Source organism: Equus przewalskii, chromosome 3 (genome assembly GCF_037783145.1).
Source record: "Equus przewalskii isolate Varuska chromosome 3, EquPr2, whole genome shotgun sequence".
NCBI classification, from domain to species: Eukaryota; Metazoa; Chordata; class Mammalia; order Perissodactyla; family Equidae; genus Equus; species Equus przewalskii.
In genome coordinates this window covers 7,759,181-7,783,582 of record NC_091833.1, presented here as the reverse complement: position 1 = coordinate 7,783,582, position 24,402 = coordinate 7,759,181, and the positions used below count along the sequence as shown (strand labels likewise).

The following is a 24,402-nucleotide window of genomic DNA, read 5'->3' as shown; positions in this document are numbered from 1 at the left end:
AGCGTGGTCTGACGAGCAGTGCCATGTCCGCGCCCAGGATTCGAACCAACGAAACACTGGGCCGCCTGCAGCGGAGCGCGCGAACTTAACCACTCCGCCACGGGGCCAGCCCCTATACTTCATTCTTTTTATAGTGAATAATATTCCATTGTGTGGATAGATCACATTTTATTTGCCCATTCATCAGTTGATGGACATTTGTGTTGTTTCTACTTTTGACTATTACGAATAATGTTATTTGTATACAAGTTTTTGTATGGATATGCCTTCAGTTATCTCGGGTACATTGTAGGAGTGGAATTTCTGGGAAATATGGTAACTGCATGTTTAATTTTTGAGGAACTGTCGAATTGTATCCCAAAGAGCAGTCATAACTATTTTGTAATCTGTTCTCTTCCCTTCACAATAAACCATGACTGCCTTTCCTTGTCAATAAATATAGATGTTCATCACCAGTTTGAGCAAATGCATCATATGTCCTTAGCCAACTGTACCAGAGTGTATTTAATGAATTCCTCATTGTTGGAAATTTAGTGAATCTATGAAATAGGCTTTGAGTATCTTCCTTGTGTCTCCAGCAGGTAAATGAGACTTTCTTAGTTGTCTTTTTCAGGCACTTCGTATCCCTCTATTTTGATGCTTTCACAATGCATTGCAATTCACACACCCCCACACACAGCCCATCTGTCTCATCTACTACACAGTGAGCTCCTTGAGGAGACGGCACATGTTTTGAATTCATCTTTGTATTTATAACACTTAGCATACTGCCCAACATTTGGCAAATGTTTGAAGAATGAATGAATAAATGGAGTTTTGAACAAATGGAAGGATGGATGGATAATGAGAGCCAAGGACTATGGAGGGATGGAGTCTGTTTATGTAAGAAAATTCTGCTCAAAGATCCTTGCCTCTAGAGGTAATGGGTTCCCTCACCCTGGAGGTGTGTGAAAGGAGGCTGAGTCACTTGGCAGGAATATTGTAAAGGTTTTTTTAGGCATCAGAAAGGAGACTGGATGCAATTTAAGGTGCTTCCAAACCTGACAGCATAGAACCCTATGAAATAGAAGCCCAGGGAAAGAAGAGATTTGTCCTCAGTTCCCCAGCTGAGCAGCGGTAGGGCTAGGAGCTGCTCTAAAAGTTTTCAAGCTTATTCCGAGGACCCCAGACCCAAGTGTCCCCTTCTCTAAAGGCATCTGTCTGTTTGTGCCTGCCTTTGAGAAGTTTGCAGTGCACTGAGGTTAGAGTCCAGGAAGGGAGCAACCCTTACGTAACAAGTTGTTTCTCCAGTCTGTAGCTATCAGTAATCGGAGAGTTTATTTCAGGCTGTTTAGACAAAAGAGGGTAAACTTTTTGCAGGTGTCGCATAGAGGTCCCAACAGACACCCAGAGTGATCTTTGGAACGGAGAGAGTCTTTTTTTTTTTTTTTTTTTTAAAGATTTTATTTTTTTCCTTTTTCTCCCCAAAGCCCCCCCGGTACATAGTTGTGTATTCTTCATTGTGGGTTCTTCTAGTTGTGGCATGTGGGACGCTGCCTCAGCGTGGTCTGGTGAGCAGTGCCATGTCCGCGCCCAGGATTCGAACTAACGAAACACTGGGCCGCCTGCAGCGGAGCGCGCGAACTTAACCACTGGGCCACGGGGCCAGCCCCCGGAGAGAGTCTTTTTGCTGTTTTCTGATTAGACTATTGGGTGAGAGATGGGGCGGGAGCTGGAGGTGGGCGGGAGCTGGAGGTGGGCGGGAGCTGAGGGGCAGGGCTGTGGGGCTGACTGCACAGCCCCTCTACCTGGCGCAAAAACCTGCAGGCCGAGAGAGGAGCTGAGATCCTTCCATGATGTGGCTCTTCGCTCTGGTCCTGTTCTCCCTGGCCATTTCCACAGTTTGGGGTGAGTCCTCCCGAAATACAAATGGTGGGGCACATTGGAAATCCTTCTCTGGGGAATAGCCAAAGAAGATACTTACAGGACCAAGGCATGACAGGTCCTGAATTGCAGCAGCTGCCCTCCAGACATGGAGCGCCCAGCCACCAGCCTCAGCCGTGGGAAGATAGACACCCAACCCCAGCTTCCTTCCCCAAGCACAGGAGAAAAGACAGCTATCCTCGTGTCTCGCAGATGCGAACTTTGACAGCTCAGTTTATTTTCCCCTTGATTATTAATCTGGATATGGACAAATCATGGAGAATGGCTTAGCAGAATATAAATATCGACTTTGGGAGCTGAGTTTGTGGGTTCAAGTCCCAGCTCAGCACTTACTAGCTGTGTGTCCTTAGGGATGTTACTTCACTTTTCTGTGCCTCAGTGCCCCTTTTTTAAAATGGAGATGAGGACAGTTCGTACCTCGTTGGGCTGTCGTGAGGAGGAAATGCGTTGTTGTTTCTAAAAAGCATATTTGCTGATATGAAGAGAGTGCAACAAAAGGATTCATAAATAAAAGGATTGTTTCACTATACAGTATTAATAGAAATTTGAAGCCTGGTATGGCCATTAGAGCAGGAGCCGACTGCCACTTAAAAGATAGTTTGCTACTCTCAGTTCCAAAGGGGAGGGGCATGCCACCACTATGCTGGGCCATGAGGTGAGGCAGCCGGGGGGTCAGGAGGCAGAGGAAAGAGGAGGAATTGGGGGCAAGAGTCTTCATCCTGGTTGCTGTGGGAAGGAAGGGGCGAGGCAGGATAAGCAGGTTTCAGATGAGAAAACTAAAGAACTTCAGTGGGCTCAGGGGCCTCAGGGCTGTTTGAAGTTATGACCACTGCTCACCTCCTGGCAAGGCCGTCCCTTTTCCATCTTCAGAAAGTCCATACTGGTTGCCTGCATTTCCTCAGCTTCCTCATCCATAAAACAGGCATATGAACACCTACCTAGGAAGGCTTTTGTGAAGATTAATTTAATGGTCCTGGAATACACATCCAGTACATAGGAAGTACTCAGTATACAAACATTACCTGTAACACACGTGGTAACTGTTGCTCTTACCACTATGGCTGATGCCTCTCACCCCATCGCCCACTTTGTCACCCTTGGCATCTGGCTCCTGTCCACTTCATCTCTCCTGAAGGTTAGCATTGGGTTTTCTTCTTTAAGAACAAATCTGGGTTATTCTTTCTGCTCTGGCCACACACTTTGAGGGAGATGCTGCCCTTTTGTCTACATCTAAAGTACAGCAGTTGGGAGGACGAGAGGCTACACATCATTTCCTACGAGGAACGCTGGAACCATCTGAGGACGGACAAGAGGAGGCCTGAGGGATGGGCAGGCTCAGGGGTCTGCAAGGCCGCTGCCACATGGGAGCTCAGGACGGGCCACAGCAGGTAGAAGCAGGGCTGATGTGGAAGCTGCAGGGGAGGAACTTCAGCTCAGCGAGGAAGAGCTGTCTGCTCCACAAGAACGGAACAGACAGGGATCTGACCCCAGTCTCAGCCCCTCTGGACGACCCTGCTCAGAGCCGCCAGAAGAATCCTCCTCAAGCTGATGGTCTTACGCTTCCATACTCCAGAGCTGTTCACTGATGCTCATTTACCCACAATAAAGCTCAAATCCTTAGCCTGGCATTCGAGGCCCTCCCAGACGTGAACCTCTCTCACCCCAAGATTATTTTCCACTCCCCCATAGACTCCCTCTGCCTCACATGGGCCATCACTCTTCCTCGGGCAGGCCTTGCCTTTTGCTGTCTCAGAGCCTCACCTCGGCACATTCTCTTCTCTGCTCTATACCTTTATACCCCCTCGCCCATCTCCCCCTGCTCAGTCTCACCTACTGCAAGTCCCAGCTCCAAGGTCACCGCCTCCATGATGCCAACAATCAGAAGCCCTCGCTCCCTCTTCTAACTCCTGCAGGACCCCACTGGTCCCTCTCTCAGGACACTGACCACTGTCTCCCCAGCAGTAGGGTCGAGCATGTATGTGGCTCATTCTCCCCACAAGGCTCAGAGCTTCTGAGAAGAGGGGCCGCCTCTTGTCCATCCTCCCATCCAGCACGCAGCTCAGCGCCAGGATCCTCGTGGATAACTGTCTCCAGGGCTCCTGAGAGCGCAACCCAATGTCTGCTTCACTCCCAGCAGCTCGCCTCCTTGCATTTCCTTCTCACTTGATGCCGTTTTACCTCCATGTCCACTTTGCTCCTTAAGACAGCCCTGGGAGTTAGGAAGGACAGTTGACCTCCTCTCCCTTTTACATAAGAAGAAACTGAGGCCTAGAGAGTTGAGGTGGCTCATTCAAGGTCACATGCTGAAAGCAGCAAGACTCCCAGAATCCAGGTCAAGCCTTTCACTGCTGATGTGTCCTCATTTCCTCTCGCTGTCCCGCAGGGCACCCATCCTCGCCGCCTGTGGTGGACACCGCGCAGGGCAAGGTCCTGGGGAAGCACGTCAGCCTGGAAGGATTTGCACAGCCCGTGGCCGTTTTCCTGGGGGTCCCTTTTGCCAAGCCCCCCCTGGGATCCCTGAGGTTTGCTCCGCCGCAGCCTGCAGATCCATGGCCCTTCGTGAAGAACACCACCTCCTACCCTCCCATGTAAGCCGGGGGGCTTTGGCATCTTTCAGTGGGTGTGTGCCTCAAAGTGACGCAGGAAGGAGCCAAGGCCATCCTCCGAGTGGCTCATACTTTGTTCTAGAATCCTCAAGACACTGTAGATCCTTAGAGACATTCCAGAACTCTCACAGCATTCTGGAGCCCTCTATTCAACACATAGTTATAGAGCACCTACTGTGTGCCAGGCATGTTCTAGGTCCTGGGATCCATCAGTGAACAGAACAAAGATCCTGTCTTCATGGAACTTGCATTCTAGGAGGAGATATAGGTAATGAACAACATGAAAATTAACAAATGAATTAGTAATATGTTAGAATATGGTAAGTGCTTTGATGAAAATAAAGCGTTGAGCAGTGAGGAGGATCAGAGGTAATGATTCTATTACTTCTTCTCTTTTGAATTTTGCCATAGTTGGCAGGTAGGGCAAGCCAGGCAGTGTGTGAGTAGAGAGTGCTTTGGGGTGGTGACCAGGCAAGTTCTCAACTCCCAGGTGTGTCTAGCCACCTAGTCAGGAGCAGAGCAATGCTTGGTGTGTCCCATTCACTCTGGTCAATTTTGGCAAAGAAGCCCCTCAACCACACCCCAAGACACCGGGATGCCTACCTGCATCCATTCAGACCTTACTCATCTCAGTAAGGCATTTCTGGGAATTTCCAGGGTCTACCTCTTGCTGCCTGCTTTTCTTTTCTCTTTTCTTTTTTTCTCTTCTCTACTCTTATCCTCTTCCTTCCTTCTCTCCATCCTTTCTTCCTTTTTAAAATAATATTCACTATTTGTAGTTCTGGTTACAAGTGTAATACATGCTGATTACAGAAAAGTGAGGAAGTACGGATAAGTAAAGGTAAGAAAATGAAATTCATATACAATTTCATCCCCTGGAGAGAACTGCTGCTCATATTTTTTATTCTATTTTTGCAGTCTTTTATCTGTTGCATATTTTCTTCCTTAGAAACAGAATCGTAGAAGATTGTGCACCCAGTTCCAGTGTGTGTGTGTTTTTTTTCCCACGCCGACAAGCAATTCTCAGATACCAGCTGAGTGTCCTACAATTCAATTAAATTCAGACACTGTTTACCAGGAGGTAGCATCAGATGCCACAGTTTAAAGGCTCAATCCTACAAGACTGTCCTCTGCTTCAGATGCCAATACAAGTCGAGGTTGTTACCTGTGCTTCTGGCTGACCGGCTATAAACCAGAGGGTGCCACGAGACCCTCCTTGGGTTCCACTCATTTGTTAGAGCAGCTCACAGAACTCGGGAAATTAGTTTACTCTCTAGATGACCAATTTATTACAGAGTATATTAAAGGATAGGAATCAACAGCCACATGAAGAGTTACATAGAGTGAGGTCCTGAACAAAGCAGCCTCCATTCCTGCAGAGTTTTGGGCCTGGCACACTGGCACATGGACCTGTTCTGGTTCACCCACCTGGAAGCTCTCTGAACCCCTGTCCTTTGGTTTCCTATGGATGCTTCCTTACATATGAATGATCAATTAAATCATCGGCCATTGATCATTGGTTTAACCTCCAGCCCCTCTCCTTTCCCAAGAGGTCAGTGGGTGGACCGAAAAGCCCAAACCTCTAATCACTGGTTGGTTCTCCTGGCAACCAGTATCCATCCTCAGGTGTAGTCCAGAAGTCACCTCATTAATATAACAAAAGACACCTTTATTGTTCTCATCACTTAGGAAATGCCAAGGATTTTAGAAGCTCTGTGCCAGAAACTGGATGAAAACCAAATATATACTTCTTATCATAAATCACAATATCCCATCACACTATACATATAGTTTGGATGCCTGCTTTGCTCGGTTATAAGTATATAATGACCATCATTCTGTGCCATCAAATATCACAGCCTGACATTTAATAGCTGCCTTACATTGAGAATTGAATTATAATCGATTTACCCGATCTCTTATTTGAGGTCATTAAGTTGTTCTTAATGTTTTGGTAACACAAATAGCACTCTAATGAACATCCTGTAGCTAAATGTTCATACATTTTTATGAATATTTTTGGAGAAGTTGCAAGAAATATAATTTCTGAGTCAAAGAGCATGCACCTTTTCTTAAATTTCCCTCCACTAATGCTGCAACTACACTTCTTCCATTAATTTATGAAAACTTCCATTCATCAGAACTTTGGCAATGCTGGGGCCATTAAAAAATGTTTTTGGTTAATGGACAGGAAAAATAATAATTATTATTGTCATCATAATTATATGTATAATTTTGCTATTTATTTGAATACTAATTGTATTGAGCTCTTTTCTCCCTTTTTGACATTGGAATTTCTTCTTTTATGAATATTACGCCCCTTGCTCTCAGGGATCCAGTGAAATTTGCCCAGGATGGAGATCAGGAAGTCATCTTTGCAGCCTCTGACTCTGCCACTTGACAGCTGGGACGTCCAAGCACCTTAGCGCCTCAGCCACCTCATCTACACACCAGGGCAGTGATGCCTGCCTTCTGGGTGCACTGAGATCAGGAACCGTTGCTTATAATGTCCTCGGAAATATAAGCACTACAGAGTAGAGGTCTGTGTGACCAGGCTTAGTGACCTTGAGCAGTTTCTCTAATCTCCCTGTCCCTCAGTTTTCTCAAGTATACAATGAGGATAACAACAGAACCTATGTTACGGGGCTGATCTGAGGATTAAATGAGTTAGTACACAGGAGAACTTAAAACAAGTTTGGCATGCTGGGACAACTCAGTGAATGCCACCGGTTATAATCTATGTGGGATGTTTAAGATCTGTTATTAGGGCAACCAAGAGCCCTTGCCTGGGATGCGCTGATGATAGAATCTTAGCATGTCAGGGCTGAAAGACCCTTACGGAAATCACTCCCCTCGCTTAGACCTCCCAGATTCAGGCCAGCCAGGCAAGGTACTCACCCAAGGTCACCCAGCAAATTGGTGGCTGAGGCAGGACTAGAATGCAGTTCTCCTGATGTTGCCTCACAAATATTTCATCCCTGATCTGTTGTATACACTAAATGTCTGCCATTTGAGTGACTTCTTGTGGTTTATAGAAGTCCCTCGTGGACTAGAACACCTGGTTTACCTGGTGGAGGAACATGGTCACCCTGCAGTCCACCACACAGAGCCCGGTGGAGAGCCAGGCTGTGTCCGAGGCATGCAGGAAATGGTCCTCTCCCAGGTGTAGGGGCAGCCTCCTCTCCTTGACCCAGGGCAGCCCAAAGGCTCTGGGAAGGGGACAGGTGCCAGGACTCACTGTACACAGTCCTGGAATACTTTAGTGAGTCCCGTGGCCCCCCTCCCAGATCCCGAGATAACTTCCTGCCCATTCAAGTGTCTTGAATGTGGTAAGAGCAACTCTGTTACAGGTCTAACCCACCCAGTCCAAGGCCAGGCCTGACCGCAGGAGACATCTTGCTCAGCTCTGACTGAACCTCAGGAGTTCTTCCTTCTCCCCTCCCCTCCCAGGTGCTCCCAGGACACAGTGGCAGGGCAGATGCTCTCAGACCTCTTTACCAACAGAAAGGAGAACATTTCTGTCCAGTTTTCCGAAGACTGTCTTTACCTAAACATTTACACTCCCGCTGACTTGACGAAGGAGAGCAGGCTGCCGGTAAGCAGTGGATACCACTGGTCAAGGCTGGTGAGTTCCAGCCCTCCAGGATCTTCTGGTATAGACTGGAAGAGGATGAAGGTAGCTTGGGGTGGGGGCATTAGGCAACATGACTGTTTCAGGAGCCACAGGGCTTCCTTTTCCCACCACAGCCAGACCACGTGACCACAGGAAAAAACAAGATTTCCCACCTCAATTTCCGCTGATGACAGACATAGGACCTCTGGGGAGTTTGCTGTAATCTGTAGTGTACATTTTAGTTTTTCCAGTTCTCTCAAACTAATCGAGGGACAAGAATGATTGCCCTTAGTTGCTGGATTAGGAATCTGATACCCAGAGCGGTTAGATTAGAATTTCCAATAAACTTGGAATTGGAAGGAATGTTAGAGACAAGCCAACAGCTCTACCCTTCCGAGCACCCAGCCACCTCCTGGGACACAGCCGGCATGACGCCCAGGAGTGGAGGGGGTGTCCGTGAACTCACGGCTAGAAGCGTCACTGCACATGCTTGGCCCAAAGAGGTCGGAACAAAGATTCATCCATTCATTCATTCATTCTTCTGTTTTGTACTCAGTGCCCAATACACAGAGCTAGACTTGGGGGTTAGGAGAAAGGAGGAATATCAAAGCATTACCAAGCAGCCCCTGCCTTTGAGGGTCTTGCCATCTGGGCTGCACAGACGAACACTAACTTCAGCAAATCTCTGCTGCCCCGACCTCGGCTCAGCCTTCACTCAGAGATGACTGAGACTCAGCCGCTCCACCTGGAGGCAGGTGGAGATCAGACGTGTGGGAGGAACAGGGGCTCTGGAACCTGCAGGCAGGAGACCTCTAGCTATGGACACAGTTGCTGGAACTTCAGGACCTGGGTTTAAATCCTGGTTCTGCCTTTTACTAGCTGAGACACCTGGCTCTCTGTCCTCAAAAGGAGAATAATCACATATGAGGATTCAATGACGATGATCAGGCTTTCTCTCAGTGCCTGGAAGCCAGGACAGTGCTCCTGACACGTCACTTAGAGCTGAAGGGAAGATCTTCCTCCTTCCCTAACAGCCGACCTACTGCACCCTGGACATTGGCTGCAGTGCGCTGGGTGGCCCATCATGTGGATCTGGAGCCAGACCGCCTGGGTTCAAGTCCCGCTTCCACCTCTTATTAGCTGTGCGACCTAGGGCAGGTTAAGTGCCTCAGTTTCCCTGTCTGTTAAATGGGGCAATAGCAGTCCCTACTTCATGGGTGGTTTAATTTCAAATGCTCAAACAATACTTGGCACATACCTCGTGTTCTGACTGTTTTTATTAACAAAATTATTGCAATGCTATTATGTTAGCCATTCTCAGTTTACTGCTATGTGAGCTTTTTAAACGCAAGAGCCACATGTTACATATTATTGTGACCACTCTCAATCCTCATCACATCCCTGGCACATAGTAGGTTCTCAGATCATGTTAGTCAAATGATTGAGGACTTCTTGGAGGAGGTGGCTTTTAGGCTGGGCTTTGGAGTATCGGTGGGATTTGGGGATGCAGAGGAATCGGGAGGAGGCAGAGGGAAATCCTATCTGGAAGATACACCACTGCGGGCATGTGTGTCTCTTGAGATAATCATTCACACATGAGAGAAGTTTAACTCACTGCAAAGGAGATAACTAAGATGAAGCTGAAGTACAAGGGCTGCCACACGCAGAGTATATTGAGCTGGGTGAGGGGTCCAGGCATGAGGATGATGGGAGTGCTGGGGAGAAGATGTCCCTCTGAGCCTTGGCTGTTCCCATGATGGTGTTCTCAGCAGGAAGAGCCCTGGAAGAAGGAGGCACTGAGGCTGGGGAGACAGGCAGGGGCAACGAGGATGCATTGAGTGGGGTGGTGGCCTGGGCCCCAGCTGGGAGAGTGGGGGAGGAGAGCAACTGCCTGCTCCAACGTGGCTGGGGACTGCTGGACTTCAGGGCTCCTTGAGTCATTGCTAAGAGGTAGGCGACCAAAGCAGACGGCCTGTTGAGGTCCTTCTCAACTCTGCTGCTTATGACCAGTGTTCTTGCTTCCTCCCTGTCCAGGTGATGGTGTGGATCCACGGAGGTGGGCTGGTTCTAGGTGGAGCATCAACCTATGATGGGCGGGTCCTCTCTGCCCATGAAAACGTGGTGGTGGTGACCATTCAGTACCGCCTGGGCATCTGGGGATTCCTCAGGTAAGATATTGGACTCCGCCCACTCCACATTGGCCCCCAAAGTGAGGGTGCTAGGACTCGGCTCTTGTCATGTCAGTGCTCAAGGGGATCTTTGCTAAATTCCCTAGTAAGGCCTGCAAGTCCTTTCATAATTGCGCTCCACCCACCTCCTCATTCCCCAGGCACACTGGTCCCCTGCTTCTGAGGTTTTGCATGTGATTTTTCCTCTGCCTAGAATGCCTTTTCTACCTGACAAACTCTTATGCATTCTGAAAGGTCCTACTCAAATGTTACCTCCTCAGAAATACTCATCTCCTTTTCACCTGTGCTGCCCCAGCACGTTGCAACCTCTAAAGTGACAGTTAGCATGCAGCACAGCAGTTAGAGGCTTACACATCTTACCTCATGGGAAAGGAAGGCAGGAGCAGACTCATGATGGGAGCTCAGGGAATGCTTGTGGGTGAGGAATGGTTGGCTAGATCTGAGAGGTTGTCAGAGCATATGATCTCAATGCACAGCCCTCCCAGGGAATATCAGATCCTCTCATCCTATTTCCTTCTGCATTTGGCACACACATGAGTCAAGCCTAGAGTCTTCTCCGTCAAGTCTCCATGGAAACAGAACCAGGTTTCCTGCAGGACACAGTTACCATGAGCCTTTTCTGAGTGCACTGGCCCCAGCATCTCTGACCCTGAGATGGCTGATGGGTGGGCTGGGGGGCGGGCGGGGACTACTCTCTGGAAAGACCTATGGAGCTGGAGAAAGTTATCCCAGGTGAGTCCAGAGATGTATCGGCTTCATTAAGACTACTAATCCCTTTCACCCATGGCCCTTTTCTCTGCTCCCTTTTACAGTAAAACTGTTACATTGGCTCTCCCCACGTCCTCTCCTCCCAGCCTCCCCTCTACCTATGCCAGTTAGGTATTCACCCCAACTACACCACCAGACAGTTCTGGCCAAGGTCACCAATGACCCGCCAGATCTTGGCCCAACCTTGGCAAACAACCACACACAGTCTTGGCAGCATCCACACATGATCACTCACACCATTTTGAAATGCTTCCTCTCTCAGCTCCTGGCCACCTCCTACCTCATGGACTGCTCGTTCACTGCATCCTGGTCCTCCCTGACCTCGGGCCTCTGTGTTCGTGTCCCTCACCATCCCCACTACTGCCCTGAGCAACCTCAGAGGGCACATTCGCTGTCTCTATTTTGAGCTCCAACTTCCCTTTTGAAACCCAGATGCGCATATGAACTATCTCGTTCTACATCCTGCTGTCTCCACTGGACGTTACAGGGCACCTCACACTTTACATGAACAGACTCAACTCTTGACTCCCACTGCCCCTCCCCCAAAACACTCCCACTTTCCCACAGCGCCTCCTGCTCAGCTCCTGCAGCTCCATCCTTCTGCTTGCTCAGAATAAAGGTCCTGTGGTCAGCCTTGACTCTTCCCTTTTTCTCATACCCCACATCCGGTTGGTCAGCAAATCCTCTGCTTCCACGTTTAACATTCATTTAGAATTCAGTCAGTTCTCACCTCCTCCCTTGCACACACCCTAAGCTAAGCCCTCTGTGTCTCTCACCTGGATTATTGTAATAACGGCTACTTTTATAATCTTGCTAATTTTATACTCCGTGTGATCTGCACAGTGATCATTTAAGACATAAAGAGAATCATGTCCTTCTGCAGTGACTTGCCACATTACTTACAATGACATCCAGTCCTTACCAAGGGCCACAGGGCCCTCTCTAGCTACATGTCCTACACTCACACTTTGTTCACTGGACCACGGGCCCTTTGCACTTGCTGTTTATTCTTCCTGGAATTCCCTTCTTTGGATAGTTGCGAGGCTCATACTCTCATTTATTCAGGTCTCTACTCAAATGCCACAGCCTCAAAGAGGCCTTCCTTGGTCATGTGATCTCAAATAGGATCCCACTGCCCCACCTCTGCCTGTTCCTTTACCAGGTTTTATTTCTCCTGAAAGCATTTTCACTACCTGATATATACTCTATACTTTTCTCTTTATTTGTTTATGATCCATAGTGTGAGCTCTGTGCAGTCAGAGATTTACCTGTTTTGTTCTCAGAAGAGCTCCTGGCTACTAGAACAGCGTTGGCACATGGTAGATGCTCGATGAATAGATGCTGGATGAAGGAATGTAGAACCAACAACAGAACAATGCTACAGGAGAGGAAGGCAGGTGGAGAGCCCTGTGTCAGGGCTGTGAAGGCCCCGTCTTATTCCAGAAGGCTCACCTAGATCCCCCAGCCCCATCTGTGGTCCTGAGAGCCCTGCCGCAACATCTCTGCTTCCACCCACCCTGTTCTCTTACTCACAGCACAGGGGATGAACACAGCCGGGGAAACTGGGGTCACTTGGACCAGCTGGCTGCATTGCGCTGGGTCCAGGAGAACATCGCCAACTTTGGAGGGGACCCCGGCTCCGTGACCATCTTCGGACAGTCAGCGGGAGGTGCAAGTGTCTCTGTTCTTGTAAGTGTTCCTGGTTCTGATGTGGCTCCTGATGGGATCTTTACAGATCAGCCAATCTAGCCTGGGGCACCTGTACTTACAAGACCTGGATTTAAGGCTGACCCCACCTTGCACAGCCTCAGATGGTGCAGAGCTAATGGCAAAACTCTCCTTGGCCCCCAGGAAGCTCAGAGCTCAGCTTAGCATCCTGGGTCCATAAGAATCTCCAGCAGCTGCTGCTACAAAGGCATTCCTCTCTTCTCACTTGGTTGAGCTTCTCTCTCCTTTCTAATCATTTTGACATTAGGACTCACCTCCTTCTCTTGGGAATTAGGTATAGGTATAAATTCTGAATGAGAGGAGGCAACCATGAGAGTTGGGCAGAGTGTCGTGGTTTTGCTTGAAGCCAGATCTATGTGTCAAGGGGACACGAGCACTAAGAACAGCTCAGGGGCCTCCTCTCAGGTGGTCTGATGTCTAGTCCATGCCCAAGAGGGAGGGCAGCAGTCTCTGGACTGAGTGATCGAGCTGGGCTGAGGGAAGCAGGTAAGAGGAAGGAGGGGTTAGAAGGTGGGATGGGGAGGGATGGGACAGGGGATATGGGACACAGACATGACCTGGGAACCTGGTGAGGGGGATGGGGCTGAGGGAGACACTGAGAGAAGCAAAGATAGAAAACCAGATTAGAAGGTGCTGGAAGCTGTGAAGACCCCTCCAGCTGCCTCACAGTTGAGCAGAGGGTCGGCCCTATTACCATACTTTTAAAACATGTATTGGTTTCATAGTTGATACTCAAAGGGAAATGTTTCTATATTTTATACAGTTGAGAAAAAGGAAAAGTACAGATAACCCCAGAGAAGAAAATTGTCATCCACAATCTCATTCCAGAGATACTTACCATGGACATCTTGAGACATATTTTTCTAGACTTTTTTCCATGACCCACTCTATCCATCTATCTATCATCTACCTATGATTTTTTTCAAAGAAAATCCTTCCTTAGCATTATAATAAAATATTTCCCTAGCCATTAAGTGCTCTTCCATAATATTATTTTTTAAGGTCACATAGTACCCCATGGTAAAAATGAAAAATAGCTTATTCAGCCAATCTCATAATATTGGAACCTTGAGTTATTTACAATTTTAACTATTTGAACAGAATGAGCATTCTTAGAAATCGTTGTACGCCTCCATAGTCATTTTTCTAAGGATATATTCTGAGTAATGGAAATGCAGAATCAGAACCGTGTCTTTAAAGTGTTGCTAGGACTTTCTAAGATTCTTTCAGATACTCTTGATTGCTATAATCAGCATGCATGCCACACACTTCCTGTTCTATCCTTCACTCTGTGTTCCTGGCTGCCTCCAGCTGAGGGAGGTTTCCTTGGATAATCTGAGTCCCAGGATCAGCCTGGGGTGCAGGCCAGGCCAGGCGAGGACCAGTCATGTCCACTGAGCCCCAGGGTCTCCAGGGGAAGGGTCCAGGGCAGAGCTGGGATGGGAGTAGCTCTTGCAGACCCCTCCTGTGAGCATAAACTCTCTTCCTTCCCACTCCCCTCCCAGGTGTTATCTCCACTGGCCAAGGACCTCTTCCATCGGGCCATCTCGGAGAGTGGCGTGGCCCTCACTGCTGTTGTGGCTGATGACTACATGAGGGCTGCAGTTCAGGTAGGGTGGGATGGAACGCCTCTTTATTGATCGATGGAAGGGACGTGGCTCCTGAATCCTGCTGTCGCCTGTGATCTCTGCAGCAATTTGCCAACTTTTCTGGGTGTAACACCACCACCTCAGCTGTCATTGTTGACTGCCTGCGCCAGAAGTCAGAGAAGGAGCTCCTGGAGGCATCACTGAAGATGGTAGGTGCATCCATTCTTGTGGCCACACAAGCCCCCACCCTGTAAACTTGGCCTCAGGCTTCAACATTTCAGTTGTCCCTTTGCCCTGGAAAAACTACCTGGAACATTGTCTCCTCTCTCAGGAGCAGTGTCAGCCTCTGGATCTGAAATAACAATTTTCTTTTTTTCTTTTTTGTTATGAAGTATCTCAAACATTAGCAAAGTCAAAAAATAACACAGTGGACAAATGTGTGATAATCCCCCAGCTGTATTAAAACTATTCTTGTTTTCAGATGTGTATATACACTTTAATTGAGGTAGCGTTGGTTTGCAACATTACATAACTTTCAGGTGTACATCATCATATTTTAACTTCTGTATAGACTATATCGTGTTTACCTCCAAAAGTCTAGTTTCCGTCTGTTACTGTACACTTATCCCCTTTTACCCCTTTTCCCCTCCCCACACACCCCTTCCTATGTTGTAACCATCAATCTGTTCTCTGTATCTATGTGTTTGGTATTTTTTAAAATCTTCCACATGTGAACAAAATCATATGATATTTATCTTTCTCCATTTGACTTATTTCACTTAGCATAATACTCTCAAGGTCAATCCATGATGTTGTAAATTGCAAGGTTTCATCTTTATTATGGCTGAGTAGTATTCCATTGTGTGTATATGTATATATATATATATATAGCACATCTTCTTAATCCATTCATCTGTTGGTGGGCACTTAGGTTGTTTCCAAGTATTGGCTGTTATAAATAATACTGCAATGAACATAGGGGTGGAATATATCTTTTCAAATTCATATTTTCACATTCTTTGGCTAAATACCCAGAAGTGGAGTAGCTGGATCATATGGTAGTTCAATTTTTAATTTTTTGAGGAGTCTCTATACTGTTTTCCACAGAGGCTGCACCAATTTACATTCCTACCAGCACTGTACGAGGGTTCCCTTTTCTCCACAATCTCTCCAACACTTGGTATTTCTTATCTTTTTAATAATAGCCATTCTGACAGGCATAAGGTGATATCTCATTGTGGTTTTGATTTTCACTTCCGTAATAATTAGTGATGTTGAACATCAAATGTATTTTTAAGAAGTTTAACACTACATATTCCCGGAGGTACCTACCATCGTGAATGTTGGGGGGCGGGGACATTAAGAACAAAGATTTTCAGAAAGGTCATCACAATTTATGTCAGTTAATTTAGAATCCTAAATTAACCCAATAGTTGCCCAATTTTCTAGATTTTCAGAGACTCTTCCTTGATTGTGATTCTCAAATATCCATACATCCACTCATTAATCTATCCAACTAACCATCCATCAATTCATCCATCCATCTATCCACTCATTATCTTATTATCCATCTATCCATCCAAAACTCTATCCAATTCATCGATATCCTTTTATCAATCTAGCATCAATCCATCTGTGACTTTCATTCATCTGTTATCAATCATCCATGCATCATCAGCCACCATATTATCTTCACTCCATCATTCTTCCTTCTAAAATCAATGATCCATCCATCACCTATCTGTAGTTATCATCCACCTAGCCACTTATCTATCCAATTCACACATACTCCATGTATTGACCAACTCCATCCATCCATTCATTCATCCATCCATGCTAGGTATATGGGGAGGGGGTGGTAAAAGGGATGATGATGCAAACTTGAATTGAATATAGTCCCTGCTCACAAGAAATTATTCAGGAGAAACATACCATACTTTGTGGGTTATATACTTTGGGGGTTAAGTGTGATAGTAGTATAGAGACAGGAAACATTCCACATAGTCAGCAGGGATGCTTCACAGAGAAGGTGAAATTGAGTGTTGATGGATGGCTATGGCAGTGGGTCATCACAGGACCAGACACCCGGAGAATACAGCATTAGGACCACCAGAAATTATTACCTTTGTAGGGTTTGGGGAGGGTGTGGATATGAACTCAGGAGTAGCCTGAGCCCCTGCACTCTCCATGTGGACAATGGGATCCTGAGGATACTCCTGGGCCCCCAGAAACTGGCCTCTGCTCTGTTTCCATGGGTTAACTCCACCATGGCCCTAGGGCATGGATCCAGGTTTTTCTGGCTCAAATGAGGTGACCAAAGTGTTCAAAGAATAAAAACATAACTGTTTTCTGATGCCTGGAACAAAGCAAATTTACTTCAGCAATTCTCCGTATGGCTCAAGAGGACTCATCTTATAAGGGGAGAGTGGTGACTTTGAGAAAACTCAAAGAATCTAAGAGCCCATGTTATCCTTCTGAGATTTTCTGAGATCATGTGGAAATGTTTCCCTGATTACCCACTCTCCTCAATACACAACACACGCACACACCCCTGGCTGGTAGAGCTGCAAAACATAATAGAGGGACTCTACTGGTCGCTTGCTGTATACTGATCAGAACTGTTAGCTATAGCATAACATTACAATCAATGGAATCTTGGTGAACACACAACAAACAGAAGTGTAGGGTGGGGTGAATTTCTGTGAGCTTACATGAATCAGGACTTTCTAATGGAGGATGAGAAAACTCATCTCAAAGTGCATAGAGAAGAAAAAGCAATGTGTTGTAAGAGACTCTTCAGGTAACTAACTGAAAACTAAACTACAGTTCAGGAGTAGATGGCTTCAGGCATGGCTGAATCCAGATGCACATATGATATTATTAAGAATCTAAATGTCTCTGTCTCTCAGCTTTTTATCTCTCAGTGTTGGCTTCACTCTCAGGCAGGTGTGTCCCCTGGAGAGGTTAAAGACAAGAAGAGCACTCTAGAAGTATATTCTATCTGCTTGGAAACCCTCTTTCCCAATAATCCAGCTAAAGTTTTGGGGTAAATTCTATTGGACTTACATGGCTTGTGCCCATCCCTGACCTAATCTCTGTGGTCAGGGAGATGGGGCACCCCAGGTCACACATAGAGGCCTGGATTCATGGACTGAGAGTGGGGAAGAAGGAGGCCCCTCAAAGGAAAAAGGGGGTGTTGTTGCCTGAGGGAACAAGAAAGGGAAATGGATGGAGGGCGGGGCAGGCACCACCACAGACGTCCTCTCCAGAGCCCCCTCCCCTGTCCTACACCTACACCCTGTGCTCATGCCCAGGGCAGCCAGGGTCCGGCTTTTCTCCAGGAAGCTTCTCACCCACATCGTCTGCCTTTGTCTTCACAGAAATTTCTCATGCTTGATTTTACTGGGGATTCCAGAGAGGCAATGACCTTTGGTTTCTTGATTACAGTTTTAAGTCTTGATATGTTTAAGCTAAAATTGAATATGAATGAAAGAATCCTCCCTGTAGAGTCATAGAAATTCCTTGTGTTCATATTGCTGAGGCCCAGAGAGGGGTAGTGACTTGCCTGGATAACACAGCCAGGAGGACCAGACGTAGGACTGAAACCTGTTCCCCTGACTCCCAGTCCAGGGCTCTCAGTCATCAACTCTGTGTCCCCTGGGCCCAGACTACCCCCTTTCTTCATTACGTTTCTTGCTCCTAAAATTGCCCCCAAAGGAGAAGGCTGGACTAACAGCTTCCCCCTTGGGGAGATGGAGATAACTAGATAAGGGGTTTCTTCAGCAGCCTTCACTGAGGAGCCCAGATATTCTCATGGGAGGCTGCAGGGTTGACTGGCTGTGCAAGCTGCACTGTCTGCAGGGCCATCAGGAAGGAAGCCAAGCGTCTCAGTCCTGAGGACTGCACCAGAACGCCCAGACACGCAGGAAACTCCAACAGCATCCTCCCCATTTCCTTCATCCTCCCCTCCTACCTTCTAAGGTGTTGCCAGGTTCCGATGACATTACCTGTGCAATACCATACAATCCTGTTCTCTTTGCTCTCTCCCAGGAAATAGTAGCACTACTTTAAAAGGCGTTGTACGGATTAAATGAGATTCATTCCGTCATTCAGCAAAGATTTAATTAGCGCTTAATGAGTGTCAGGACCTGACTCAGGAGCTGGGGATATAGGAGCGAAACAGGCTAAACAGATGAAATCCACGCAGATCTGTGGTGTTGGCCTCACACTCAGATAGGCGGAGGGGGGAGGTGGGTGTTTCCTTGAGGTGGGGAAAGCACAACACTATGCTGCCTCTTCCCCAGAGCTATCCCTTCCTGGCCACTGTGGTTGATGGAGTGCTGCTGCCAAAGATGCCTAAGGAGATTCTGGCTGAAAAGACGTTCAACACTGTTCCCTACGTCGTCGGACTCAACAAGCACGAGTTTGGCTGGATTCTTCCAACGGTGAGAATGTGCTGGTCTCTCAGACTCCCCTCCCCTGCCCTTCACATCACCTCTCCCGTCTCAGGCCACAGGAGCTCCTCCTCCTCCAGACCCCCCTAAGGGTCCAGGGCAGCCATCCCCTTCACACAAGTTGACATATCCATGGAAACCTTCTCTGAGATTTCCCAGCTGTCACGTGGGTGTGTGGCCCTGGGGACACCTGTCCCCAAACCCTCTCTGATTGTTCCCCAATCCGAGAATCCTGAAATGTCAATGCTGGGGGCCTGTAGAGACAATCACAGGGCAGATGAGAAAACCGAGGCCTGGAAAGGGAAGGAGCTCGGGGGTGAAGGAGTGTGAGGCTGGGGCCTGGCAGCCTCTCCCCTTGGGCTTGGTGCCTTCATGATTTCTCCATAAACCTCACACATGCTCCTAGTCATCCAACTGCAAAGATTCAGAGGAGCTCACTTCCTCTTGAGTTAAAATGACTGCTGCAAGCTAGGAAGGGCTGTCCCTTCTGCCAAAGATAAAGCCAACAGGAGTGTAAGTGGTGCGGACAGGTTTTATTATTTATACCACTGCAGTGGGGAAAAGAGTCCAGCGTGAACTGAGGTTAAGTCCCTGAAACTAAAGGCTGGAGTCTATTTAAAGGCTCGATGCACTCAAGAAAGGCTGTGGGGTGGGAGTGGAGGTTTGTTCATGTGTCTAGGCCACCAGGATTAGTTAATTGGCACCTACCCAGAGGAGCAACAAACCCTCTAGTCTTTATGACAGGAGGCAGTGGAATAGGTTGGAGCAAGGTGCCCAAAGAGGTTTAGTCTTTCTCCTCCCACAGAGACTGAGAGAGAGCAAGGGTCATCCCCTGAAGTCTGCATTTCAAAGAGGTGGCTCTCGGGTCCTTGAGGAAACAGGTTGGATGGTAGACTTACGTCTCAAAGACAGAGAAAGGATTTATAATTGAAAGATTTCTAAAGTAGCTGCTTTAAGAGAGTGTTCAGGGAACTGTCAACTGATCGGCAGGTTTGGGCTGGAACAAACAGTAAATTCCCCTGGCAGCAGGGAGCTTTCTCAGGCAGGCATTTTAAGGGAAGCTGGGGTCATCCTAAAGACAGGGCCTTAACTGCTAGAAGTCTGCATAGAGTTTTGACAAGTCTGTTACTATAGAGATTTACTTAGAGTTCTTATGTGCAGAGTTCTTCAATTCTTACTTTGGAACATTTTAAGAGGTTGTACTGAAGGACCAAAGCCAGAATGGCAGGATTTGGGGCTTCCTCAGTCAGCTGAGACAGGGAGGGTATTTATGAGCTCTGTGTCCTCTGCCCAGAGCCCTCCAATTCCACACTAACTTGGCTTGAACCTTCCCTCTCTGCCTTGATGGCCATTGTGGGGACTCTAGTCTGACACATATATACACATACATACTGCAAAGAGCTGGGACAGCTCTTCTTAACATTCGCTTTAACCTCTTTTCATTGAATTTCTGGATAAAGCAAGTCCATTTGATTCACTGATTTTGCCCAGCTTATCAGAGACCCTTGCACATAAAGACGTGGTAAGGTGACCTTCACACTCCATTGGTTTGGTTGGCTGGTCAGTTTGATTCTTCCTGCTGATTCCCAATGATTCACAACTGATTAGCCATTGTTTTAACAGGTGATGGGCTTCCCACTCTCTGAAGGCAAGCTGGACCAGAAGACGGCCACGTCACTCTTGCAGAAAGCCAACCCCATCCTGGTAAGAGTCTAGGGAATCACACGAACTGGCCAAGACCCGAAGAAGGGAGGTGCTTGCCCCAAATCACAGACCAGTTAAATGACAGAATGAAGACTGGGGCCAGAGGGTTCTACCACCTTTTTTCTGCTTTATTCCTCTCACAAGGCTTAAGGAGTGGTTTCACAGGAATCAAGAGGTTCACCATTAATGCAAGAAGAGAAGCTGTGTCACTCACGAGGGAGTGGGGTCACTTTCACTCTTGATCCATTTCAGCACATCCCTGAGGAACTGACTCCAGTGGCCGTTGAGAAGTATTTAGGAGGGACAGACAACCCTGTCAAAAAGAAAGACCTGTTCCTGGACTTGATGGGGGATTTGATGTTTGGTGTCCCAATTATAACTTTGGCCCGGCTCCACAGAGGTAAGTCCCTGAAGTCGGACAGCAAAGGGCCACTGACCCCACTAGCTTTGCTGTCTGCCTTGCCCACTCCTCAGCATGCACAGATATGTGGAAATTGCTGAGAGTCAGGCCTACAAGGCTGATTCCACATGGCCTGGGCTGGGGCACCGTCTTATTTTAGTTTCTGCCAGAAGCCAACTCTGGGAAAAAGATCTGAATACAAGTAGTTTATTTGGGAGATGATCCCAGAAAACACCTTTAGAAGGGTGGAGAAGTGACATGGGAAGGAGAAGGAAGTCAACCCATGCTGCCCTGTCAAGCAAGTATCCATGTAGACACTCGAGCTGGGGAGCTCTGGGAAACCCGCAGAAGACATTCTCAGGGTTATCCGGGGTGAACAGCATGGGAGCTCAGGTATTTATCCTCCAACTGCCAGGACTCACTGGTTGAAGCCTATTCCCAAGGGGTTGTTAATTCTCTGGTGCTTTGACTTGCTGCACACATGGGTCTCTGGTGGCCAAAGACCTCAGGCAAAGAGCGACAGATGCCAGAGGTGGAAGTCAGTCTGGCATTTCCAGAAGTAGGGGATGTGGTGAGGCACCAACACCATCTGCTACAAGGACTCCTCACCTGAAGTTTTTGTGGTCCGTGGGGCCAAAGAGCACATATTAGAAGATGTGTCTTGGAAGGTTTCCAAGGTCAGAGCTAGCTTCAAACTGATTTGTTACCTAGTGGAGCTAGGGGTACAGTGAAGCCGAGCATAGGATCAGATGGGTTATCAGGGAGCAAGAGAGACAAAAGGAATGAAGACTAGCCTGTTATCAATGAAATCCAGTAGTGTAAACTGTATGTATGTAGATGTTCTTGAGTGTGGATGCATCAGTAGGCAAAGGGGTTCATGTGAATTGATCTGGTGTCCCCAAAATGGTAGTTATTATGAAAAGACTTACCCAAGGTTTCAACAACATTCATTCATTCAACAAACACCTGGCTCAAATCCAGTTCCAGCTATCTGCCCTTAAGCAAGTCACAGAACTTTTCTGAAACAGTATGTTATGCTGATAAACAGGGGTTTCCTGCAGCGCCACATGTGTCCAGCACACACACACACTCACAATGGCAGCTGTTGTTAATATTGTCGTTGTTGTGTACTCAGGTTCCAGGTGTGCCACCAATTCCCCGAGTGCTCGGGGCCCCCAGAGACCTTGATACCATCCAGGTGTGCATCAGGTAAAATGAACTGTGCATGAATCTATGTCTTCTCAGATGCCGGAGCCTCCACCTACGTGTATGAGTTTCAGCACCGCCCAAGCTTCTCATCAGTTATGAGACCCAAGACGGTGATGTGGGACCACGGGGATGAGCTCTTCTCACTCTTCGGGGCCCCATTTTTAAAAGGTGATGGCAGTTTGGTGACTACAAACTTAGGATTAGAAGATCTGGGTACAGGTCTCAGTTTGGTGGCTTTGGACAAGTTCCTTCTTCTTTCTAGGCCTTAATCTCTGGAATTCTCCATAATACGGTTGAACTGTGAAGGTTCCCAACATTTCTCTTATTTTAACATATATGATGGAGAAGGTGTACCCATGTGCCCTCATTCATGATCACTCTAAGAATCCAGACCTGGGCATCAATATGACAGGTGGTGGGTCACCTGCAGGGCCCTGCTCAAGGGCTAGAATGCCACCACTCACTTCCCACTGGCAAGAGCACATGAGAATATGAGTGAGGGTAAGGTTAGAATATGTATTGTCTTTGAATCAGGACTAATGTGTGTCTGTCTATAGATCACCTATCTATCTAAAACTCATATCTTATTAAATTTATGAATATGATAATTTAAAAAGAATCACAAATGTCTTCAATGCCTTAACTGTATGCAATAACAGATAACTTGTGTGTGACCCACCTCAAGGCATTCCCCGGTGGGGCGACGCCTTAGGGCCATTGCAGCTCTGTTATTTTTTTCAGATTCTGTGCATATGTGGGTGGGTGAAGAAGGTTGTGGAAAGACTCAAAAGAGAGCAATCCTGGGAGGTGGGCTTGCTTTAGTGGAAACCCTGGGGTGTGGCATTGCCACCCTGAAGGGAGAGGGTCGAGGGCTGGTGGGCACAGAAGACAAAGGCAGACCACTCAAGTATTGACTGCAGCCCCTCTCTGTGCCTTAGATCAGTAACTCTCAAGCTTAAAATGCACACAGATGTCCCAGAATCTTATTGAAGTGCCACTTTTCACTCAGTAGGTCCGGAGAAAGGGCTCAGATTCTGAATTTCTAACAAGCTCTCAGGTGATGCTGCTGCTGAAGGACCATGAACCACACTTTGAGTAGCACAATCTTGTCATCTCCTTCCCCACAGAGGGTGCCTCAGAAGAGGAGATCAATCTCAGCAAGATAACGATGGGCTTCGCGGGCAACTTTGCTCGGACTGGGTGAGCCTCGTGGAAAAGATGGATTTAGATAGATAGATATTGGGAAGGGGTAGCTTCTAATATTTGATGATCAAACTTCTGGCCCTGTGAGTTCTGATATGAGAGCTCTCTAAAAATGGACAAGCTGCCCAGAAGATGGTGAGCTCCCTATCTCTGGAGGCCTCTGATCTTCTTCTGAGATGAAGTTAGGGGGTCCCTGAAATCTCAGATGGTTGTTGGTACCACACAACAGCTTTGGGGGGTTTCTGTTTGATTCTGTTCCCAGGGACCCCAGTGGTGAGGGGCTGCCCCACTGGCCAGCATTCGACCAGAATGAAGGGTACCTGAAGATTGGCATCCCCACCCAGGCAGCCCAGAAGCTGAAAGACAAGGAAGTGGCTTTCTGGACCGAGCTCCTGGCCCAGAAGGCAGTGGAAGAGCCACCCCAGACAGAACACTGAGCTGTGAACAGGAAGCCCGGCTGGATTTGGAGTCCGGGGAGAACCCACACAGAGGTATTCTACAGAGGGTGTTTATGGGCCAAAGAGACATATTATTGTGGATGCTTGGAAATTGCTGGTGGGAGTAGAGAGAGGGTGAGGAGGGAGAATTTCTGTATCTGTGGCCTCAATTTGGGGAATAAATGTGTTTTTTTGGAGACCAAGTTAGTATCTGTGTCTTGGGCTGGATATAAAACCATCCTCCTTAGAGAGAGAAGGATGGAGAGAGAGGGCATCATTGGCAGGAAGGTGACTCTGGTGGGTCTGGCTTGGCTTCTGCACAAGCAGAGTCCAGCAGACGGGGCCCAGGCCATTGTTGAGGGGGAATCCACATCTATACCACGTCTATGGGCCCACAGCAACTTCCAACAATAGCATGTGGAGTGCAGAGTGCAGTGTCCCTGTCCTCCCTGTGGAAGTACCTGTAGAGGCGGAGGTGGCACAGATTGAGGATGTACCTGGAGTCAATGGGGGAGGGTGGTGCCTTAGTGACCCTGTGGCAGGTTGCGTGCCCCTTACTGACCCTTCCACAGGCCTACA

General features: G+C 47.7%; 1 protein-coding gene across 1 annotated transcript; it reads left to right on the top strand.

The window, feature by feature from the left end:
• Positions 1–1,706: 1,706 nt before the first annotated feature.
• On the top strand, positions 1,707–24,026 carry LOC103553186 (liver carboxylesterase-like). Its single transcript, XM_008523655.2, has 13 exons — positions 1,707–1,887; positions 4,307–4,511; positions 7,980–8,124; positions 10,177–10,310; positions 12,635–12,788; positions 14,333–14,437; positions 14,521–14,625; positions 18,721–18,861; positions 20,494–20,574; positions 20,827–20,974; positions 22,220–22,351; positions 23,311–23,383; positions 23,649–24,026. The coding sequence occupies exons 1-13, from the start codon at positions 1,833–1,835 to the stop codon at positions 23,821–23,823; spliced, it is 1,653 nt and encodes a 550-aa protein (XP_008521877.2). The 5' UTR covers positions 1,707–1,832; the 3' UTR covers positions 23,824–24,026.
• Positions 24,027–24,402: the final 376 nt, after the last annotated feature.